The 18,803-nt window shown below is 32.8% G+C and overlaps 1 protein-coding gene and 1 long non-coding RNA gene across 3 annotated transcripts; both read right to left on the reverse strand.

Moving 5' to 3' along the window:
• Positions 1-250: 250 nt before the first annotated feature.
• LOC145956502 (uncharacterized) lies at positions 251-2,150 on the reverse strand. Of its 2 annotated transcripts, none has more exons than XR_014432764.1 (3): positions 1,579-2,150; positions 1,077-1,367; positions 251-645 (listed from the first exon to the last, which is right to left on the reverse strand). It is a non-coding gene; the product is annotated as an uncharacterized LOC145956502 (long non-coding RNA). The 2 variants fall into 2 exon arrangements; XR_014432765.1 differs by lacking the exon at positions 1,579-2,150 and adding an exon at positions 1,447-1,557.
• A 15,351-nt stretch (positions 2,151-17,501) lies between these two features.
• LOC109792727 (abscisic acid receptor PYL4) lies at positions 17,502-18,523 on the reverse strand. The gene has a single exon (XM_020352161.3). The coding sequence runs from the start codon at positions 18,360-18,362 to the stop codon at positions 17,748-17,750; it is 615 nt and encodes a 204-aa protein (XP_020207750.2). The 5' UTR covers positions 18,363-18,523; the 3' UTR covers positions 17,502-17,747.
• Between the last annotated feature and the right edge of the window lie 280 nt (positions 18,524-18,803).

Here is an 18,803-nt window from a genome sequence, read left to right on the forward strand (position 1 = left end):
TGGGCGCTAGAAAATTCAATCACTTTGTGGCGGTTTTGGTCGCCAAAAACGGTTTGTGGCGTATATATTGTAAACACTCATTTTAACATTTCTGGGTGTTTTTAACGGCCACAAAATTACTTTTTTTTCTCACATTTTCTGCCAGTTTTAAATCATCAACTAATACATTTCATTCAACATTATATCGATGCATTTTTATTATTTTAAAAAATAGATTGAAAATTATTTTAAAAGCACTTGGACAGTTTTATATTTTTCTCAACACAAACAAGAAAATATTTCATACATAAAATGTTTAAAAAAAACAAAAAGTATTTAAAGGAGAAACATAAACATGATACTTTCACAGATTTCACTGAATGGTAATGGAAATTCAATCAAACCATTTCCATGTACATGATACTTGTTAACCAAAAAGAGGCACACCACATCTTGTTAAATATTGAGAAAAGGAAGTACATCAAATAAAAATAATGTTAAAGGAAGTAACAAGAAAAACTAGAGTACCTTATTTAAATAATTCATTTGAGTAAGAACACAAACAGTCACAACTAGAGTGAATGCCCAAGTTTGCGGGAAAATTAGCTAATTCATCCCAGACAGTGTTAACTTTATGGCAATTCCAAGAGCGTTGACACTCATAACCTGTCAAAGGAAAACTTTAAGATAAAAATACAGGGGTTAAAATAACAAGGGGAGAACAAATACTATTAAAAACCCATCAATGGACAACTAGATAATGACACATTTCTATGCAGTTAAGAAGCTTTTATGAGCTTAAAATGTAGAATCTATTAACAGATAATATTTAGCTTGGACTGGGTCAGTATAGAAGCCATGTTCTAAGGTCTTAGGTCAATCATTCATTTCAAGTTTCATTCACTCACTATACACTATAAAATATAAAAATCACATACAATACAAGATTCTTTGCCAAACCTAATAAAAATGTATTATTCCCATTTTTTTTTGGTGAATTATAACTTGAAAAATTTTAATTTCACCAATATTTAGAGAAAGAGAACAAACAGATTGAGAAAGAAGACAATGAGCGATAATTATTGAATCCAACTTACCCCAGGTATGTAAATGCAAAGATAATTGAGTAAAGATATATACTTTGGACTTCTAGCCTGCAACGCGGAGGCAAATTGACGTGGATTGGTATCATTGAGATTGGTTTCAGAAAAATGATTCCTATGGTAGTAATTCTTGATCCCATTTTGATTTTCAACGCCACCGCCGTCGATTGCACCCCTCTCGCGATGGGGTACAGTGCGTCGGTGCCGAGTTTGACAACGACGTTGTTCCAGACATCGTCGGTGCCCTACGCAGCCACGATCCCGCTGTTCATGCTAATTGGATTCCTGCAAGTGCAGAAGCATTTGTTATTGAACCTAAAGAAAGCTTTGAAAATATTAATAGGATCTATAAAAAATTTAAAACCTGCACAAAATGAAATCAATGAAAACAGAGCAAACTCAATCCAATTAGATATTTGAAAATTCACTTTCAATGAATTTTTGAACAAATGCACACATGAATATTGAAAATGGAATGACCAGAAACTACGCGTACGAGTTTTACAAGCGAGCTTCAAATATTTTTCATCATGTCTCGTTAGCGATTTCTCAGTGGAAAATGAAATGTGTGTAGGTTCACAAAATGCGTTTCAATTTTGTTATAGGGTAAATAATTTTTTAAAGAATTTTTTTTTATATTAATTTTCTTTCAAATTAACTTATTAGTTTTCTTTTAATTTTTAATTTAATCAAAGGAACACATTCGTCACGTGGAAGATAGCTGACTGTGACAAGATTAAAAAGGAATTGAATATTGACGGTTTGAAATCGCTAGAAAATGTGATAACTTGTGATGATTAATATTGGTTTCATAAAGTTAACATTTTCTGGGGGTTTATTGAGACCGCCAGAAAATAACCCCCAATAATTATTTTTTGTAGTGTTAGTCAGGTTTAATTTTAATAAATTTATTAATATAACAATGCTCATATTTGGCCTCTCAAGGATGTTATTTCACGATACTTTATTTTTCAACGTGTTTTATCCTTATTGCACATTTTCTAGAAAACTTCCCTGAAGGTCACCCATTCTTATATTACTCCAAGTCAAGCACACTTAACTGTGAAATTCTAATGAGATAAGCTACCGAAAAGAAAATGCATGTTGTTAGTATAAGTAGTACAAATTAATTCATTTAAGTCATCCTCAACTATACAATCTCATACTTATATTATTTTTGGATTCCTCTTATTTTGGTGTGTCTAGACCGCTATAAAAATATAACAATTATATAATAATTATATTACCAATAATAATAATTATATTATATTTAATTAATCTTTATTTATATATATATATATATATATACTTACTTGTATAATTAACAATCTACTTATTTCTATTTAAAATTAATATTATGATACAATTTAAATTATTTATTATAAATTTAAAAGTTTAAATAATAATTTATATATTTTAAAATGATAAGGGTCATAATAACATCGGTGTAACTTTTACTAAGTATTACACCACTCAATAACTTTATATTAAATGTAAATTTTGTAAATCCAACCGTTAGATTGAAGGTTCATATCACTTTATATGTTTATATCAAATTTTTTTAAAATTGAACAACAACTTGAAGGTAATCAAAGTGTTCATATTTTAGTATATAAATGTATATATTACGTCAATTTTGTTTTATAAGAATGAAGTATCAAATCATCTTGAATTAATATAAAATTTTGTATATATGAGCTAAGAGTAAAACTTTTTCAATCTAACGGTTGAATTTATAAAATTCACATTTAATATAAAGTTATTGAGTGGTGTAATACTTAGTAAAAGTTACATCGGTGTTATTATAACCCTTCTCTTTTAAAATATTAATTTATAAATTAAATTTTAACATTTTAAATAAATTATTAATTAACTTAATATATTTATTCATCTTAAAATATGACTAAGAGAGGCGCCTGCGAGGAAGAATGACTAAGGGAGAATGTTATAATTTAATTTTTTTTAAGAGGAGAAAGTAAAAAAAATTTCGCACTCGTTCACTCTTTTTTGTTGTGTTCATCATCAATCTCGAGTCTCAAGCTCTCTCATTCTCTCTTCAACCTCAAGTTGTTTCTCCTGCCTGTGTTTATCTCTCTTGAGCTCTCTCTCTTTTTCACTCACTGTACTTCTTCTCCAATCATTCTAGTGTTTGTGTTTGTCATGATTCTACATTTTCGTGAACAATTATGGTTGAATTTGTGTGTGTATATATATGTTTGTTCTTGTTTAGGTTGTGACAATTGATTCCTAGTCTTCTTTGTTTCTTTTTGTTGAGTTTTGATGATTTTGAGTGATTGAATATTGTGTGTTTGAATGGTTTCTTGTTAGGTTTTGAATTTTGGTTTAAGTGCATATCGTTAGAGTTTATAAGCTATAATTTAGAATTCTTACTATTATGAATGTAACAAGTTTTGGAGTTATATAGGGTTGTTACATGAGAATTTAGGAGTCACTTTTATATGCATGTGTGAATCAGGTGTTGAATGCAAGAAAAAATAAGCTTAAAACTATTGAACCAATCATGCCACTTGCTAGCCTCTGAGAACTTATTTTGAATGGTGAGACTTCTTATGATCACCTGCTAATTTCATCTATTTTGAAGGTTGAAATTAGAACAATGTGAAAAGCATGGAAACTAATTCTATTGAATATTTTTATTTATTCATATCTTTCTTTTTTCTACAATCTTACTTTTCTTTTTGGTTTTGACAGAAAATGTGATTTCCTCTACTTACAAACTTGATCATTTGAAAGACTTAAACACACTTGGTATGACTAATTATACTTTATAATTTTTAAATAGTTACAATACTTTTAAGATCAGTTAAATTTTAACCGATCTTAAAAGTACTTTTAAGATCGGTTAAAATTTAACCGATCTTACAAGTGTTCACATTATTTACAAAATTGTCACCACGTCACTTTTAAGATCTGTCACCTTTTTAACCAATCTTAAAACCTCAATTTTAAAACTAATTTTTGCACTAGTGTTTTTATTTTCATTCATGAAGGAGGAACATTGTTATCCTCAATATATACATACGAGGGGACAATTAACCTAATAGAATTTGTTACATATTGACCAATGAAAAATAAAATAATTGTAGAAAAGAAAGAGAAAAGAATAAAATAGAAATCTTTAGGATTGCAAAAGATTGTTATGCACCTTCGAGGGTGTCCTCCTTTTTCTCTAATATCCCCCTGCATGCTGGGGAGTAAATGTTAAGAATTCTCAGCTTGGAAACAAGGGAACGAAACTGACGAGGACCCAAAGCTTTGGAGTAGATGTCTGCTAGTTGACAAGAGGAAGGAATGGGGAGTAGCCTTAGTAGCTCATGTTGTGCCTTTTCTCTTACAATGTGACAATCCAATTCGATGTGTTTTGTTCGCTCATGGAAAACAGGGTTTGTAGCAATGTGTATTGCAGATTGGTTGTCACAATATAGGAGAGCTGGAGCCTTGAAAGGAATTTGTAGATCTTGTAAAAGAAAAGTCAGCCACTGAATCTCACAAGTAACAGATGTCATTGCCCTGTACTCAGCTTCACAAGAGTTTCTTGATATTGTGTTTTGTTTCTTGGACTTCCAAGATATGAGAGAAGAACCAAGATACACACTATATCTTATGATTGATCTTCTAGTCTCTGAACATGAAGCCTAATCACTGTCATTGTATGCCTTTAATTGAAGAGAAGAATCCAAAGGAAAAAACAATCCAAGACCAGGAGCATTCTTGACATAACAAAGAATTCTCAAGGCTGCATCATAGTGAGCAATCAATGGTTTAGAGAAAAACTATGCTAAGTGGTGGACAAAGAACATGATATATGGTCTTGTGTTTGTTGGAAACATAAGTCGTCCAAGGAGACGTCTATAAGCAAGAATATCAAAGAAAGGTTCCCCTATAGTAGATGAAAGTCTCTTGGCATTGTCAATAGGAGTAGGTGTTGGTTTTCATCCTAGAAGTCCAACTTCAGCTAGCAACTCTAATGCATATTTCCTCTAATACATCAATATTCCTTGCTTGGTTCTTGCTATCTCAAAACCAAGAAAAAATATCAATTCTCCCAAATATTTTATATGAAAAGAATTATCAAGAGCTCGTTTAATAACTGAAATTTCTTGATCATCATTCCCAGCTAAAATAACGTCATCCACATACACTAAGAGTGTTGTGAAAGAATTATGAGAAGATTTGATAAATAACGAATAATAATGAGAAGATTGAACAAATCCAGAAACAAGTAAGAATGATGATAATTTAGAAAACCATTCCTTACTTGCCTGTTTAAGACCACACAATGCCTTGTTATGTTTACAGACTTGTCCTGGCAAAATAGAAGCTAGTCCAGGGGGAGCTATCATATAGACTTCTTCCTTCAAATCTCCATGCAAAAAAGAATTATTAATGTCTAGTTGTTGAAGTTTCCAGTTAAGCACAAAAGCAAGAGACAAGATCAATCTTACTGTTGTTATTTTTGCAATAGGAGAAAAAGTATCCAAATAGTTGATACCTCGAATTTGAGTATACCCTTTTGCCACCAAATGAGCTTTATACCTTTCAATGGTTCCATCTTCCTTGTATTTGATCTTGAATACCCATTTGCAACCAATAGGGATCTTTCCTTGTGGTAAATTTGTGACAGTCCAAGTCTGATTTGCATTGAGAGCCAATAGTTCAGCTTGAATAGCATTCTTCCAACAGTCATGTATAACAACTTCATTATAATCCCTTGGCTCAACATGAGAAGACAAAGACATGATGTAAGATGTGTAAGTGGGTGACAGACATTTATAGGATAAAATAGAAGAAATTGGATAAAATTTTTGTGAAGATGAAATAGTGCTAACATTACAATAATAGTCTCTTAAATACCTAGGTGGTCCTCTCATTCTAATATTAGTTTGAGGGTTATTTGTGATTGGTATGGCAATATCAACAGAGTTATTATTAGAACCATAATCTAATGAAAAGATAGCTTCATTGGATGAAACAACCACGGGTGTGTTTGGGTGTTGAGGAGAAGAAGATATATTAGTCCCATCATCAGTGGGATGATGAGCACAAGTGATTGGTTCAAGGTCAAAAATTGGAGAATGGCTCTATTCTTGGGGAATGTTGTTAACTTGATCATTTTTCGTTTTCAAATCAAAATAAGGAAACACGAGTTCATGAAATATTACTTTTCTTGATACAAGAAATTCTCTAGTTTGAACATTTAACAACACAAATCCTTTAGTCCTTGTCTTGAAACCAAGAAAAACACACTTGCATGCTCTTGGATCAAATTTTGTTCTATGAACAGAAGAGCTACTTGCAAAACACAATGAACCAAAAACTTTTCATTGAGAAAAATCGGGTTCAGTTTTATAAAGCATTTTATGTGGGGAAGAATTCTTTAAAATTGGAGTAGGTAACATGTTGATGATGTGGGCAACATGGATAACAACATATGACCAATATATTTTTGGCAAATTAGATTGAAGCATCAAAGCCCTGGCTACATTCAATAAATGACCATGTTTCCTCTCCACAATGTCATTCTGTTCAGGGGTATAAGCACAAGAAGTGTGATGAATTATTCTTTTAGAAGCATAAAAATCATTCATACAAAACTCAATTCCATTATCACTTATGACTTTTATAACTGAATCAAATTATGTTTTACTCAATGAAACAAAATTTTGTAGAATTTTTTATGTTTCAAATTTTAGCTTTAAAGGAAAGTTCCAAGTATATCGTGAATGGTCATCAACAATGGTCAAGAAGTACTTGTGTCCATGACCAGATGGAATGGAGTAAGGTCCCTATAAATCAACACGAATAAGATCAAAACATTTATCTGAAACAGAATTGTTAACAGGGAAAGGAAGTTTTCTTTGTTTAGCCAAATGGCAAATGTCACAAACATAAGATTTTTCATGGTTCAGATGAGGGAACATACCCTTTATCACATCAAGACATTTATTTGAAACATGACCAAGAAGAAAATGCCAAAGAGTGGAACCATCAATAGAAGCCAAGTTAACAACAATGGTTGTTGTATGGGATAGATTCTGAGTATATAGTAACAATTGATGAGAAGGGGCCCTGAGTATGTAAAGGCTATCAATAATGTTAGCTATACTAATCGTCTTCAAGGTAATCTTGTCCTAGATTTGAAAATGAGTAGAATCAAATGTGAGAATAAAGGAAAGCCTAGCAGTTAATTTTCCAATAGATAGTAAATTAAAACTAAAACTAGGAATGTATAAGACATTATGAAGAATATGATCTAAGGTCAAAAACACACTACCAGAATAATTAGCAACAACCTTGTTTCCATTTGGTAATGTGACATGAATGGGTTTAATTTTATGATAAGAGGTAAAATGAGACAAACAGTAACAAGTGTGGTCAATAACACCACTATCCAAAACCCAAGAACTAAAAAAAGAATAGGTATTACCAATTTGTCCAAAATCATTAAAAGGTCCAGGTGTGGCTGAGACTTGGTTTGACACATGACTATTGTTAGAAATTTGTGACTACTACAAGAGTGCTATTAAGCCTTGATATTGTTCCTCAATGAAACCAAATTGCTGATGTCCCAGTAGCCCAGATTCCTTTCGATCTGCATCATCATTATGGACTAAAGCATTCACATACACCTCTTATTTTGATTTTGTTTTGTAAATTTGAAATGAGGTGGAAATTCGTGTTTCTTGTAGCATGTATCCACTGTGTGTCCTAATTTTCCACAATGACTGCAAATTTTGTTGCTATTACCTTTACCACTATTTCCTCTGCCTCCTTTACCAGCAACAACCATCATCTTAAACTGCTCAACTATGTCACCAAACATTTTCCTTTTTTGTTGAACCACCAAAGAAAAAACACAGTTGATAGGTGGCAATGGGTCCAAGAGCATGATTTGGGATTTTATAGTAGAGTAACTTTCATTCAGCCCTCTAAGAAATTTGATCACCTGATCCTGAACCTTATACTTGTTAACATTGACATTGGCAGTACAAGAGCATTTGATAGCATAATAACAAATAGGTAATGGTCAAAAAATTTCTAGCTCATCCCAAAGGATTTTCAACTCTGTTAAATAATTAGTAACACTTAACTCTCCTTGTTTAAGGGATGAGATAGTGTCCTGTAGGTTAGCAACCCGGAACAGGTCACCATGAGAGAATCTCTCTTGTAGGTTTGACCAAATGTTGAAGGTAGTGTCTCTCCAAATAACACTCTATGCAATGGATGATGAGAGTGACCGAATGATCCAAGATACGACCATCATGTTGGCTCTTTCCCAAGTTGGAAAAAGAGTATTGGAACGAGCAGGAGCAATAATGGTTCCATCAATGAAACCAAGCTTGTTCTCAGAAACAAGACTCATACAAAAAGAACATGACCATTGATGATAATTTGGTCCATCAAGAATAAAAGAAACAAGAAATAATGAAGGGTTTTCTGTAGGGATGGCAACGGGGCGGGTTGAGTACAAGTTTCATGATACCTGTTGGGGTTATTTTATGATATTTGTCTGAGAGAATATTTTATGAGGGTTATTTTTATAAGGTTATTACACAAGCATACTCCACAATGATGAGATATTCAAAAGGCCTCTCTTCATTGAAGTATGATTGTGTTATATAAGTTGTTATTTCTTAACTTATTTTATCGATATGGGACTTATTTGTATCCCAACATACCAGTCCTCGTCCCCGCGACTCAAACCCATCCACGTACCCCTACCCGTCAGATATATAATTTTCGTTCTCATCCCCGTCCCCATCGGGTGTTGGGTATACCCGTATCCGTACCGGTACCTGTACCTGTAAAAAAATATTTTATTTTATTTTTTGCAAAAAAAAAAAGACACAATATTTTTAAATTATTTTTCCATTATATTACAATTATAATTAGGTTGTTTCTCTATCTTATATTTTAATCAAGAGACTTCTTAATAATTAAATAATTATAAATGTTTAACATTATAATAAATAATTACATATAATAAAATATTAAAATTCTTTAACACAATTAAATCGGGGGTGGGTATTAAACCAGGGATGGAGACGGGGACGGGTACGGGGTGGGTAAGTATATACACATACCCGGTTTAATATATCGGGTTTTACCCATACCCAGTGACAGATCAAGAAATTTTAAATAGTAGGGACAATATTAATACATAAATTTATAGTATTAAATATATAATTTTACATTTTTTTTAAATATAAATATACATTAAATTATTCTCTATGAGATTTCATATTTTAAAAACATTGAATGATTTTTTCATTTTTAACACTTTCAAAAATATCTCTTTCTATATCTTGTATCAAAATTTTGACCTTATTTCATTTTAAAAATAGTATAATATGAATTTAGATCAATTATCACTTCTTAATTCCTTTACTGGCTTGATTTAACTATAACTAGTACTCCCTTTATCTTATAATAAGTATCATTTTAAGTTGTTTCATACAAACTAGAAGTAAAAAACTTATAATTAATCTTCTTTACTATAAATAATACAATACAATATTCACTTTCTAAAAAATATTATGATGGGTATAAATGACAAACAAAAGATAATTAATATTATATTGAAAAACTAACATGACACTTATTTTAAGATTTATTTTTTTCAAAAACAATATATTAACTTTGACTATTTTAGCAAAATAAAAATATAGAAAAGAGTGAGAGCACTTAGTTTTTAACATGACAAGTGTGAGCAATTATTATAAATTTATAATAGACTTAAATATGTTTTAATATCTCAAATTTAAGGTAAATTTGTCTTTAGTCCCTCAAATTAAAAATTGATCTTTTTAATCCTTGTAATTTTTAGAAAATCTTGTTTCAATTTTTATACTCAAATTTTGTCAGGAAATCTATCAAATATTGTTGTCTAAAATCTATCTATTGATATCTTTATCCGTGAAAACATCATATCAAATCCAATTGAAACTACATTACTATCTTAATATGTCATTTTTATATATGGAATTGATTGACTTGAGAGACTAAAACAAAATTTTTAAAAAATTATAAAAACTAAAAACAATAATTTTACAATTAAAGGAATAAAAACACATTTAAATTTTAATATAATATATATATATATATATATATATATATATATATTTAAACTAATAAAATATAGAAAAATGTTAGTGGGGGCAAGTGCCCCCACTAGGATACATGTGTATCCGTCCCTGCCCGTACCCGTACCTGTACCTGGTTAAACTGGGTATTCCTCATCAAAGTCGGGAATGGTACAAGTTTATTTGTCATTCCTGGTTTTCTGATGGATGAAGATAGTATGGTGAGGTGGGATCTTGAGAAAGGTCAATACTCATTGATGAATGTAGCAAACAAAGCTTTGAATTTCATAGCTCTGATACCATAGAAAAAGAGCAAAAATGATATGAAATATTTTTTGTATTTTCATTCATGAAGGAGGAATAGTGTTATCCTCAATATATACACACGAGGGGACAATTAACCTAATAGAATTTGTTATATATTGACCAATGAAAATAAAATAATTGTAGAAAAGAAAGAGAAAAGAATAAAAAAAGAATCTTCGAGATTGCAAAAGATTGCTACCTACCCTCTAGGGTGTCCTCCTTTTTCTCTAATAAGTCAAGGAACACCTATACAATTAGTTACATCCACTAGCATGGCCTCATAAAACTCACAACTTGCCTCTAGTTAACCTTGTCTTACTCCTATGAAAACATGATTATCGTAGTCTAAATACCAGAAAACATGCAAAGGTAAGCTAAATTTCAAAATAATATACATATAGCAAGTATAGAAGTAAAGACGACAATATTAATCACCAATACCAACATGTAAACCAACAATAAAACACCTCATGATTCACAAAATATCATCACAACAAAACACCTCAAAATGGCATCAAGAAGTTTGAAAGACAAACAACTCAAGCATATTAAGCTTACACCACAACCATGTCATTCAACTATAGAATCACCAAAGAATATGAACAACACCAAACCGCACCCACATCATATGCATAAACCTTAACTAATGCGTCATCATGCATTCATCTACAGAGATCTCCTACAACAAGGTGAACAATCTAAGTAGTTTGACCCTACTAAACCAACACGGCCTTTTTACACCTGCTAGGTCAACAACTAAATTGGGATATTAATTCCTAACAACATGATTTCTCAACTGTCACCATTTAAACTAGGAAGTCTAGTATTCCTATCTGGATAAAACAATTTGGGTATGAGCTTTGTGACACCCTTACTACCCCAACACATACATTGTAATAATGTAATTAAATTAAGAAAAATAAACTTTCAATGTTGGTAAACGGGTTCACATAAAAACCTTTAGAAACATTCTTCGATATCCAAAATATTTTGAAAATGAAACTTGGAAAATAAAACATAAGAGGTTATAAAATATTTTCAAAATAATAAGTACAACTCCATTTACAAATAAATTCCATGTCCAAGAAGTCCTCTGCCCCGATGTCACAATATCAGAGCATACCCATAACTCAACTGTTGGCATTCTAGATGCCACTCATAGCCGAATCTTCCTCACCTAAAACATCCACAAATTATACGGTGAGAAAAGAAAACATCTATATGAAAAGCACACAAGAAAATCCACAATATCGTCTCATCATAACTCGTTATTTATTAAAGTATTTACAAGCATTTCTATCTATCCTAATTCTATCAATCACGCAACATCTTCACAATTCACAATCACATCAATCCATCAAAAATCTTGCGATTAACCCTATGCTAAGGTCACGCCTGAAGCATCTCTTGCTGGAGGTCGTGCCACCCCCGACATAAGCATTAATTGCCTCACACATCCCACCCTATGCCAAGGTCACGCCTGTAGCATCTCTTGTCCAAGGTCGTGCCACCCCCGACATAAGCATGAGAAATCACACATCTTACATTGTGTCAAGGTTACGCCTGCAACATCTCTTGCTCGAGGTCGTGCCACTCCCGACATAAGCATGAGGAATCACCCACCATACTATGCCAAGGTCACGCCTATAGCATCTCTTGTCTAAGGTCGTGCCACCCCTGGTCACAAGTGTGAGGAACCACAATCACATTCACATCCACATCCACATCTCAATTCCACAATACATCCACATCTCAATTCCACAATACATCCACATCTCAATTCCACAATACACACACAATCCACACAAAATAGTGGTTCACATACCCCTCAAGGAATTCACCATGAATCCTCATCCTCATCTAGATCATCAATTTTACCAAATCATGTAATAATAATATTTATCATCAATTTTACCAAATTATGTAATAATAATATTTATAAATTAATATAAAACCAAATTAAATCGCCAATTTAATATAATCTTAACCCAAACAATAAAACCCCCAATTTTTCCAAAACCTAACTCACAGACACTTTTCTACGATTTCGTTCTCTCTCCCAGATCATCATTTGTACAAACTAATCATATATTCATAATCCTTAACACATACAGAATCATATAAATCAATAATTCTCCAAACAGAAATAATTATAAAATTACTCCTAATCCTAAGGACTCTTCCTCTACCCAATTCCATCATGTAACTCTACACATAAATAATCCTCTTTTCTCCCGTACCTGGATAAACAGTGGCTGAAACTAAGGATCTGGTTGATCTCCTCCGCTGGGTTCCCCTCGGTCTTCAGAGAGTGCAAAAGAAGAGAAGAGAGAAAAGAAGAAAAGAACTCAGAAAATGAGAGGTGTGCTTTTTGGGAGTGGCATAGTTCTGAGGTGCATTTAATACTCACAACGGTCATATTTTGGAACGGCCCGTTCTCAACTCTGGAACGACCCGTTCTCAATTTGGGAACGCCCCGTTCCCATCTAAAATTTGTAGATAATTTTTGTATTTTGGAACCGCCTGTTCCAATTCTGAAACGGCCCGTTCCGGGCTACCAAAAGTAAGTCTATTTAGTAATTCGGAACGACCCGTTCCAATTTTGGAACGGTCCGTTCCGGCCTACTAAACCAGCTTAATTGAGCTCTTGGCCAGTGAAAATTGGGCTGTTACAAGCTTACCATGACATTAACTTACAATACTAAGCCCCCTATGGAATTAGTCCACTAGATACCCTCCAAATACGATGCCTCTTTAGTACTCAGTTAGGGACATCCTCAACCTTGTACTTTACTCAATTGGCATTTTATACACGTATGTCTCGACCTTGTCTACATACAGGTCAACATTAGTCACTTGTAAATAGTATGCCTTGGCCTAACCCACATACCATATCAACTAAGGTCCTAGAGAAAACTCAAAAATCCACTAACACCTATTTAAGGAGGATTTTCAACAACTAGGCTTGTAGAGCACCACTCTATCCACACAATGGGATGTCCAAATTTTGAAAACAACCTCTCTTTTAGTCCTAAGTTAATCAACATGCCTTAATGTCTATAACATTCTCATCAACATCACACCTCAACAGTGTATTAACACAACATTCCCAAATGCCTAAAGTATTCTCAATATCATACCTCAAGAATATATCAAGACAACATTTTAAGCATCTATAAATATTATCCCAAATTAATATACATAGAAAAATATCACCAATCAATATAAAACATGAAATAGATTCACCTAACCTATCCATGTTCACTATATCACAAATCAGAAAAAAAGATTTTTCAAAGTAAATTATGCCTAGTTCGTTATCCACCTTGCGCCTGACGCCAGTGAGGCAAGGAGCTCTTTACCACCCATGCCTGACGCCGTTCAACCCACGCCCAACGTGGATTAGGTAAAGACCCCTAGGCTCTCACGTTTCGAGTGGCAAAATCTCATACCTAACCCCAAATCAGGCAAAGATGATTCTTTTTCCTCCTGCCCAACGTCAAACTAGGCAAAGTCAATTCTCTCACCTCACACCCGACGCCATCCAAACCACACCCGACATCATTTCAACTTGAGACAATTCTCTCTCCTCATACCGAACACTACCAATCTTACGCTCGACGTGAGCAAGATAGAGATCCTTATTAATTGATACAACATATGATGCTATGAAGGCACACCATAGCGTGATGATGAGTTCTACACATAACAGACTCAAAATTTGGCTCAAAGGCCATCTGAAACTCAAGCAAACCAAGCATGTAACAATATAATTCACATATACAAATCATGAATCACTCATTTCCAGCAAGAAATAACACATGCAACAATAATTTATTCAAGTTCACCATGTCCTTCTCTTGAAAACCAAAAACACCCAAGTTCAACTTCTATCATAAAATTCATGCAAATCAACAACACCATTGTACCCAATCAGCACCCAATTCATACACAACCACTCAACAATTCAACATGAAATCAATTCTAGCTTCTCTTACCTCCTATTCGAAAAGAACTGAGGAAGAAGAAGAAGAAGAAGAACGAGAAATGGAGGTCGAGCTCTGAGACTCCACACTATCATTGATTCTTAGCTCCAACAATCTTGAATCACCCACTTAACTAATCAGTGATGATCCTACACGTCTGGGAAATCTAGAAAGTAAAAGAAGGATCAGAACTCCATAACTTTTCTCTCTAACTTATTTCTCCAAGGTTATTAAGAACTGAACTCATAAAGTTCAATTCTTAATAGACACCTTATATACTTCTTACTTAGAGTCAAGCTGGACCTCTGACCAAAGAAATCCTCAAAATCCCCCAAACACTCCTTAGGAGTTCCTTAACTTATAGAGTTTCTCAATCACACCTCCAAAACAACTCAATACATAATTATTATTAAAAGACAATAATTAACAAAAAAAATTACAGTGTTACAAGGCATAATATAAAAGGACTTCTATGTCGACTGTTCCTAAACACAAAGTAAAATGGCACAAGATACATCAATTTTGCAACAAGCAACATTGTAGAATTTACATTATTTACAAAAATGTCACCATATTTTTTACTATGTTGGATGTGACATAATCGACATTGATAACACATTATAATATGATGCTTTTCACCCGTGTTTATAATCAACAAGACCAATAAATAATTCATATTAATAAGATAGTTACTAAAAAGAAAAATACTAGTAAGTATGTGAGTTAATCTCAGATAAAATTATTTGAGTTTAATTACTAATATAAGTTTAAATTTTAGGTCTAGAACTATATTAAATATTTAGAAATGAAAAAAATTACCACTCATATTAACCTTACCCAATTTGATCAATATTATTCTCGAGCAACGAAAGATATCTAGATCTCAAAAAAAAAAAATATTAAATGTTGAAATGTTCAATGTACAACATCAAAACTCGAAAAGTGGACAAACCAAAAGGGTGCGTGGTGATGCACGCGGGATAATCAAGAGCATCTCTCTTTCCTCCATCCTGCCTTGTGTCTCTTTTCTCCCACTTGCTCACCAACTTGCACAAACCGACGACGTACACTATTCATCCTTCACACTCCAACAAAACAAACGTGTGCCACCCTTTTTTTTCTTCAATTTGCCTCCTTTTCATTTCATTTCATTTCTTTCACTTTCCGTTGGTCAAGTATATCGCATATCTCTCTCTCGCGTACAAATTGAATTATATTTAAATAATTCAAATGAGTGAGATCTGCGCATACACCTTGTACTACTAACTTGGTACTATTATACTGCAACTTGCATTATCTTTTGTATAATATACTTTAATTTCTTCTCTTTGCGTAAACAATAATATTTTGATGGACCCGTGCATGGTTCATTGGTTGCAACTTTCTTTGTGTTTGTGTGTGCATATACATCATCAACATTAATTAGATATGTTTACGTTACAGCTAACGACAGGTTGTTAGATACATAGTATATACTCTTTAATATGCTATTCCCATTGAATATTTTTGTTTTGTTATATGGTCTTCTCTATTTATCTTTCTTATTTATAATATATATAGGCCAAGGTGAATTTAAATGTGAATATACCCCACAGCTTTACATTATGATACACGATGAAGTGTGGACATATATACCCACAGTACTCATATATAACACCAACAGAATCCATACAGCAAACTGAATCACAATAATATTCATCTTCATTTCGCCTTAACTTCTGGGAACTCAATCTAAAAAGGTTCATAATATTTCATAGTTAGAACTTGTAATTCATGACGCATAATATACTCAATTCACAAACTCATATCAATTAATTTATCAAACATAGTATATACTTAGTGCAATTATCTTCGTATTATCACTATCTCCACTAAATTGATTAATAAAAGTAGGAAGAGGCCCCAGTTGGATTCCCACCCACATTAACTTTAACAATAACCATTCAAATTAGCAATATGTCACCAATATTTTTTAATTGAATCACCAGCAAGTATCTCGTGATCGATTCATAAAAGTATTTATAAATACAGGTAAACAGTAAACTACAAAAATATAATTAAATTACAAAATATCTAAACAAAAAAAAATACCAATTTACTTAACACATCTTTTTAGACAATTAAAAAAAAATTAATTTTGAAAAAATATCATTTAATAAAAAAAATGGAGATTTAATTCATTGCCCATGAATTGCATAATAGTTTTTATGAATATTAAATCTGAGTAAGCTAGGTTTTGCTATTGGAAAATGATATATGGACATGGTAAAAAAAATAGTGAAAATAAAAAAAATGTAATTACTAATATGACATTATAAAGGCTAAAGTACATTTTTATTTTTTATATTAAAAAAAACGCATGAAAATTGAGTCTCATAATCTACTGAAAATCGAAAATAATATTAGATTATTTTAGTTTTTTAGCTGCTTGGAACCCACTTTTCATATAAATTTTTTACCATGTTTAAAATCTACATAAGTTGGGTTCCGTAAATTTTATTGGGTGAACTAATACGATAAACTTCACATTTTAAATCAATAAAAAAATATTTGGTGTTTAGCACTAAAACTTATAAGTTAAAAGTTTTAGAAGCTGAAAATTAAAAGCTTATAAATTATTTGATTGAATTGAAAATATTTAATAAAATTACTTGATAATTAGCTGATTATTGTAAAATGACATATTTATTTATTTATTTAATAATAAAAATAAGAAAATAAAATGTAGTCAATTAATTTATAAAAAAATTATTTTAAAAAATTATTTCAATTAACTAATGAAAATAAACTATATTCATAGAATAAAACTAACTTATAAATTGATCGATGAAACTTGTAAAATACAAAAACACACAATTAAAATTCAGTTTTAAAATAAAAAATTATTATTATTTTAAAAGTATAATATTAAATAAAATTAAAGAATCAAAATAAATCTATTAAAAGATTAAAAAACGAATTTTTAATGAAATAAAAGATTAAAAACATATTTTTGCCTATTATAAAAAAAAAAGAACAAAGAGTATAAAAAGGAAATATTACTCCTTGATTTTATGAACATACTACAATGAGAGATATAGTACCGGCCTTACAAAAACCCTGTTCTAATTTTCACTTTTTCAGCGAAAAATATGAAACAGCAATCCAGTAATAATCACAATATACACATATACAATACTCAATTAACAAACACCATATATATATATATATATATTATTGATCCATAAATCGTAGAAGAAGAAGAAAAAAAAAAGGTAAAAATGGGAAAATTAGGAACAGCACTTGTAATCGTTGTTGATTCGTTGCGTTAAGCTCTCCGCAGTTTGCGCCAGCGACTGAAGGTTGCATTTCACGATGGTGTCCACGAACACGCGCGTGTCTTCCCGCGTGTTCCCGTGCGGCACGTCCACCACGTACGACTCCACCACCACCGTTCCGGCGCCGTCGTCTGCGGCAGCTGCGTGGAGCGTGGTGACGGAGCGGTAGTTCTCCAGGCGGTGGTCCCCGCCGACCACGCTGAAGCTGATGACGTGGCGCTCGTCGTCCAGGATCTCCAGCCGCTCCGTGCTCCGTGCCGCAGGGAGTCCGGAGATGACGTGGACTTCCCGGAGCGTGCCCACGTCGCCGTCACCGCCGATGACGTGGCAGCTCTTCACAAAGTGTTTGTACCCCTGCGGGTTGTCGAAGCGCCGCACCACTGACCACACGGTGGCGACGGAGGCTGAGATCTCCTGCGCCACCGCAGAGTAACACTGGTGCGGCGCTACGGTATGGGTGTGGAAGCGTGCCACAGCGTCTGGCACCGCTGCGGAGGGCTTTACATGAAAGCCGTTGTGGTTGATCCGGTGGAGCAGGAGGGATGACTTGGGTGGATTTGGTGGCATTATGAACACAACGGTGATGATATTAGTTGATGTTGTGGTATTAATAGGGTTTTGGGTTTTTTTTAAGAGAAGGGAAAAAATGAGTGAAGTTTGGGTTTGGTATTGTGGTTAGGGTTATATATAGTTGTAGTAGATACAAGGTTGAACATAGTAAGAAAGAGAGAGAGAGAGAGAGGGTGGTGGGGTAGGGTTTTCAAAAGATGAAAGGTTAAATGAAGTTCATGTGGGGGACGTATTAAAATATGGGACAAGTTGGTCGAGTTTAATTTACCAAAATGGGGTTCTTGCATTTCAAGTAAAACTACGAGGTTGTAGTAAACCCCACTTGCATGTGTCGAATAAATGAACCTATATGATTACCGATTTTGCCCTCTTTCAATTTCAAAGCCTAAAATTTGAGGGTTTGAAAAGGTTTTTATTTTTTGGTCAGAGAGCTTAGGG

Source organism: Cajanus cajan, chromosome 3 (genome assembly GCF_000230855.2).
Source record: "Cajanus cajan strain Asha chromosome 3, NIPB_CcT2T_4, whole genome shotgun sequence".
NCBI lineage: Eukaryota > Viridiplantae > Streptophyta > Magnoliopsida > Fabales > Fabaceae > Cajanus > Cajanus cajan.